General features: G+C 36.7%; 1 protein-coding gene across 1 annotated transcript; it reads left to right on the forward strand.

The window, feature by feature from the left end:
• The first annotated feature begins 1,917 nt into the window (after window positions 1-1,917).
• Window positions 1,918-2,544, forward strand: LOC110677887. The gene is made up of 2 exons (XM_021849670.1): window positions 1,918-2,071; window positions 2,178-2,544. The coding sequence occupies exons 1-2, from the start codon at window positions 1,986-1,988 to the stop codon at window positions 2,434-2,436; spliced, it is 345 nt and encodes a 114-aa protein (XP_021705362.1). The 5' UTR covers window positions 1,918-1,985; the 3' UTR covers window positions 2,437-2,544.
• The last annotated feature ends 3,340 nt before the right edge of the window (window positions 2,545-5,884 follow it).

The raw sequence follows: 5,884 nt of genomic DNA on the forward strand, positions 1-5,884 counted from the left end.
TGCTGAAAAAATGGGTTCTGAAGATGTATTGAAAGAAAAATGTAATTTTACATGATGAACGACATGAAAACGATGTCGCTATGATTGACATTTCCCAAATCAGACACCATCGTATTTAAAATGAGACACAAATTCACGTCATTTGGTTCGCTTCTTTTATGTGCATCCAAGAGACGTAAAATCGCATGATTTTTTCGGAGTGTGTAGGTAATTATGTTTAATACCAACCATCCATGCATCGAGAGATGGACACTTTTAACTCCGTAAGGAACATTCTTAGTCGATAGACAATTTTTGTATGTGTATATCGTGTACCAGGTAACAAAATGGGGCCTTCCTTAGCCTTTTCTCTTAGTCGAGAGTTAGAGTCCGCGGCTACAAAGCAAAGCCATGCTAAACGTGTCTGGTGTCGATATCCGGAAATGTCCTCGACTTCCCTAGGCATAGAGTATCATCGTACCTGCCACACGATATATGAATGCGAAAATGGCAACTTTGGCAAAGAAAGCACTCAGATAATAACTGTGGAAGTGCATATTGAACACAAAGCTGAGAAGCAGGCTTTGTCCCAGTGAGGATGATAATGCCAAGAAGAAGAAGGTAACCAGATACTTAACACGCAGCGAACTGGACTATCGAATTTCATATATTTTGCCTTGTGAAAGGTGGAACAACTATTGCAATACAAACGCTTCATACATCGTTCTAGCATAAATGATTCATATGTGCGTAGTGTACGTACGAGCCTATCGTTCTTGATTCGATTCCAGGTTCCACGACAATATTTTTTGTTTTCAAATTTTGGTTTCATAAGGTAAACTTATGAATTTCAATGAATTTTTGGAGAAAAATAAGGCGAGAGTGTATAGATAATGCATTTCTGCCATTCAACTGAAGAAAACTTTGAAAAGGTGTGAAAAAGTCCAACAAAATCGAGCACATGCACACTAACCAGCAATCTTGTTCTTCTTCTTCTTCTTCTTCTTCTTCTTCTTCTTCTTCTTCTTCTTCTTCTTCTTCGTCTTCTTCTTCTCCTTCTTCTTCTACTTCTTCTTCTTCTTCTTCTTCTTCTTCTTGGCATTAATGTCCCCACTGGGACAGAGCCGGTTACTCAGCGTAGTGTTCCAATGAGCACTTCCACAGTTATTAACTGAAAGCTTTCTTTGCCTTAGTTGCCATTTTCGCATTCGTATATCGTGTGGCAGGTACGATTATACTCTATGCCCAGGGAAGTCAAGGAAATTTACTCAAAAGTTCAATAATAAACAGCTGTGCATATTCAGTCGAGAAAATTTCAAATTGTTTCAACGCGGCGTTGTAAATTTCCGTCAACCGGTTCACTAGAAACCGAGATCCAAGCCTCCAAACTCGAGCATTTTGAATGGAAACACGGCCAATGTGTACTTTATTACGTCTAGTGCTGTATACCCCCTGTCACCTCTCCCTTAAGCCTGATTCGCTGCTGAAAAGAAATTTTTTGAACAATGCACAGTACCAAAAAATAATGTGATTTACGTCTTTTGGGATGCACATAAAAGAAGCGAGCCGAATGACGTAAATTTGTGTCCAATTGCTTATACGTTAGTGTCTGATTTGGGAAATGTCGATCACAGTTCCATTGTTTTCGTGTCCTTTAACATGTAAAATTACATTTTTTGTTCAATACATCTTCAAGGACACGTTTTTGTGTTGTTCCATCACTTACATCATGTGTCATTCAGTCATAACCTGAATTACGTCCAGAGTAATTTTCATTATTTTTATGAGTGTGCTAATCAAATGTAATATTCCTGAAAGGAATTCTGCAAGCAAAAAATATTTCTTGAGCAGTATGCTGCTGAAACGAAATAACAAGGAAGGAAAATATGAAGCAGGTTGTGTTAATAGTGCTCCTATGGCAACGAAGTTTAGCTAGGATCTCAGTAACACAGTTGTTATTCCGTCAAAAATTTTCAAAGCTTGTGAATGTTGTGAACTATGAAACGATGGCGCTTGAAGAGATGTTTGAGATCGAGTTTCTGGACGATCTGGATGAAATGCCCAGATTTGAGGAAGATGCCGAACAAGCGATGTAAGTGTTTTATACAGATATTCTTTTTCAAAGATAGCGATTCTGAATCGATAGCAATCGCCATCCAAAATTATTATTAAAGCTGATTACTTACGGTTGTTTTTAGGCACATCCTGGACAGTTCGTGGCCTGCCGGCACTAAACGAAGGACAATTGATGAAGTGGACGACGACACTAAGAAAAAGCGGAAGCGTACGACCCGCAGGAGACTGGAGTTTTTTTCTTCGGACGACAAAAGGCAGCTAGCAGCAGAAGTCAAGAAGCGCCCGGTCCTGTGGGATCTTTCCCATAAGGATCACAACAATGGGAACGCCGTAAAGTCTTCGTGGAGGAAGATTGGAGCGGCACTTCTTCGAACCGGTTAGTATTAATAAACAATTATTTTCTCCAAATCCATATGTCGGAGCTACGTCGGGCTAGGTGCTGGGATCGAAATCCGTACACCTAAGAAATTAATCTAAATCCGCCCACTTTATACAAATTCCCCGCTATCACCATATTACTACTTCAAAACCAGATGTTTCACCAGCATTCGATTGATTACTTACTCTGTAATTATCCAGAATGGCTCTTGTTGGTAGAAAACGTCTCCTTCAAAATTCCTTAGAACTTGAGTTTTGCTGGTGTGATTGGTGTTTGACTAGATACTCCTCTGTTTCCTGCAGTAGAACCTTCACCTGATCTACAATGAACACACATTAAATGTTCAACAGTTCATAGTTATTTTGCAGATTCAGATTTACGTTTCAGAACAGCTAATCACTAATTTTATAAATGACAGAACTTGTAAACTTGTTGTCATTTCGCAAAACAAAGAGTCCAACCAGGGTTGGCATTAGGCCGACAATAGAAAAAAAAACGAAAGAAATTTTAGTACAATCAAACCTGAACACTCGCGTTATATTATAAAAGGGCTAATCACTAGAACGTTTAATTTAAGGGAATCGATGGCAAATATTATTGTGCATTCAGATTAACTTTAGACCGGAGTTCAAAAGAGAAATGAAATATAGTTTTGACTGCCGAACTTCTAATTGTCACTCGAATTGTCAATATAATACACAGTTCTCACCTTACTGGACCCTGCACTTTAGAAGTACGGCCGGGTTCATAAGAGCGGAAACGGCAATCCCTTTATGGTGAGGAGAAAGTCGCCTTGTGCTTGTATTAGTACAGTGAAAAATCAAAACAAATATTGAGGGGAAGTGGGTGACATCATACGGGTTCATTTAGTTGCTGTGAAGGGGCAATGTGCACAGGTAACTGGATACAAAACCTCCTATATTGTAGAGCTAGTCAAGGGTAGACGATGAAACTTCTACAGCCAACTCCTAAACTTACTATTTGTATAACTAGATTACAGGAGTCATATTTTCCAGCAATAAATTCAAGCATAAATTTGATTTTTCCAGTTATAATGAATATTAGCACAGCAATTAAACACGAAATGTTGGCTAATATCATGCACACTCATTATCTTCCAGATTTTCACGAATCAGTATTTTTTTTCGAATTATTCTTTCACGGGTACATTGCATGGTTTTATTTCCTGATTTGTAGAGTTCTCCCTAAAATAAAACAAAAGTTAGAACTAAATTACGTGAATCACCTGTAGTGCCATCTTCTCGTGCTGAATTTTTTCATGTTTTTGTTTGAGTAACAACACACATAGCTACCTTGGTAACGAAAAGGTGGCTAGCAACAAATCCTCAGAAACTTTCGATAACAAACTGTATGACGTCACACACAGTCACGATTTAATGGGTTGCTGTGTGAAAATGCAACCGCTGCACTAATACATACGAACAGTTGTATATTATACAGAAGCATCTCCTCACCTGTATTATAGTACATTGACCTCGATGGTCCTTTGGATCGCATTTGCACTGGCTTTGTGTTGTATAATTCAACACTTCTCTCAAAAAGAAAAGTAAAACTGATAAACCATTGAAACCCACTGTGCTTATATGAACTACAATAAGTTACTGCTCCGTAGTCATAGGATGTGTGATGAATTTCAAAAATATATTTTGTAAGCCTTATCCTTTTCCAGCTCTTCGGATTACTTTCTTGCACGTCGTCAAATTGTTTCGTAATCTACTATAGCAATACCTGATTTTCTGATGTCATGTGTAAAAAACTCTGATATACACGTTTTAATAGATTTTACGTAGACCAGTTTTGCAAACAATAGAAACATTATTTTAAAATACTTTTCCCGAATATTCCATCGAATGTACTCATTGAAAACCTTCACTTAAATTAATCAGAGATTTAAGATTATTGAAATTCACGCTAAAAATGCATTAAATTGATGAAATTCTTTTCAAAAAGTTTAAAATTTCAATGGCATAACTATGCGGAAGAATTTTATGCTGTAACTGATAGACAATATACTCAAGTTTCACACTGCAACTGAAACCTTGTCGGCTCGTGCCGTGAAAGGCAATTTTTCCGATATTGAAGTTGTTAACATAAGAACAACAAAAGGTGTTGTTTGAATTGATTATCTTAAAAATGAACAATGTTTTTTTTTTTTTGAATTTATTACAGCAGCTATTTTTGTGTTCATAAACAAAAAATGAAGCAAGAAATTTTAATCAATTTTGCAAAATTCATCATATAAAATATTTATCCAGCTTTTTACGCTAGCAAGCCATAAATTTTAGAATCACCCCCGTTAGACATTTCTTGCATATACTATAATTTCTATGGCTTGATCAAAGCAAACTGAGCGATGAAAAAGTTGTTATGTTGATATAGAAAAGTCAAGCCTAAAATTTGTGTTTTTGTAAATTGGAATGGAATTTTTTAAATTACCTATTTTATTTGTATCTTTTTACTTTTTAGGTCGATGTTCAACTGTCCGCCATCAAGGAATTTTTGCCTTTGATTCAAATTCATGCTAGATACAAACCAAATTTTTCAATGGTCCAACAACGTCATATTTTAACGTGCGTTGTTTCATTGCAAGACAATCTGTTTCGGAAAGTTCTTGGGAATGTTACTGCATTATGTGCGATTGTGCAAGGTCTCGTCCCCTCAATTACGTTAGAAGTAGCGGCGCATGAGGACAGAATCATGACTGCTATCAACACATAATTCCACCAGCCCTCATTTATGATGGAAGTTATCCAAATATTATCAATAGTAATCATTCAAATTTTCGTATCAATTATTGAAGATTTAAGAGATAAGACCCTAAATCTCCAGATTCCAGGAGCTTGATCTAATTTAGATTTGGCATAATCACAACGGAACTTCCGTTGATTCAACCAAGTATGAAGAAAATAAATATGTTAATCTACCGAGTAATAGAATACGGTATGCAGGGAATGTTGTGCTCGGAAAAGTATGGATTTGTGCTATGTTTTGACCCTGGGAAGACACATCGGAAGCCATGACAAAAGATAAATTCTATTGAGACTGCTTCTATAACATTCGACCAATTAAGACCCATCCTTCATAATCCTCTTGGGAAACCTAAAATTATGTAAAATAAATTAGTTGAATGAACGAATTTCAAAGAAATTAGAGTTTCAAATTACAAATCCTGAGTGCATTCCAACTGTTGTGAAAATTTTTGACATTCTAATCAACAAACTAGAATTACAGCCTACTTTGATTTAACTATAAAATCTGTTGGCAATAATTGTCAAAATCGAATCACCCCTCGCAGTTTTATAGCCAGCGTAAAAAGCTGGATAGATACATAAGGGTCCATTCATGAACCACGTGGCCATTCATGGAGAGGTCTGGCCAAACACCACGGTCCACATAAATTTTAAAATTGTGTATGGACAAAACACCACA

Source organism: Aedes aegypti, chromosome 3, assembly GCF_002204515.2.
Source record: "Aedes aegypti strain LVP_AGWG chromosome 3, AaegL5.0 Primary Assembly, whole genome shotgun sequence".
Lineage (NCBI taxonomy): Eukaryota > Metazoa > Arthropoda > Insecta > Diptera > Culicidae > Aedes > Aedes aegypti.

Excerpts from the sequence above, each read along its gene's own strand:
- LOC110677887 (XM_021849670.1), top strand. The coding sequence starts at position 1,986 with ATGGCGCTTGAAGAGATGTTTGAGATCGAGTTTCTGGACGATCTGGAT. Across the intron at positions 2,072-2,177 it reads GAAGATGCCGAACAAGCGAT|GCACATCCTGGACAGTTCGT; the intron begins GTAAGTGTTTTA and ends GGTTGTTTTTAG.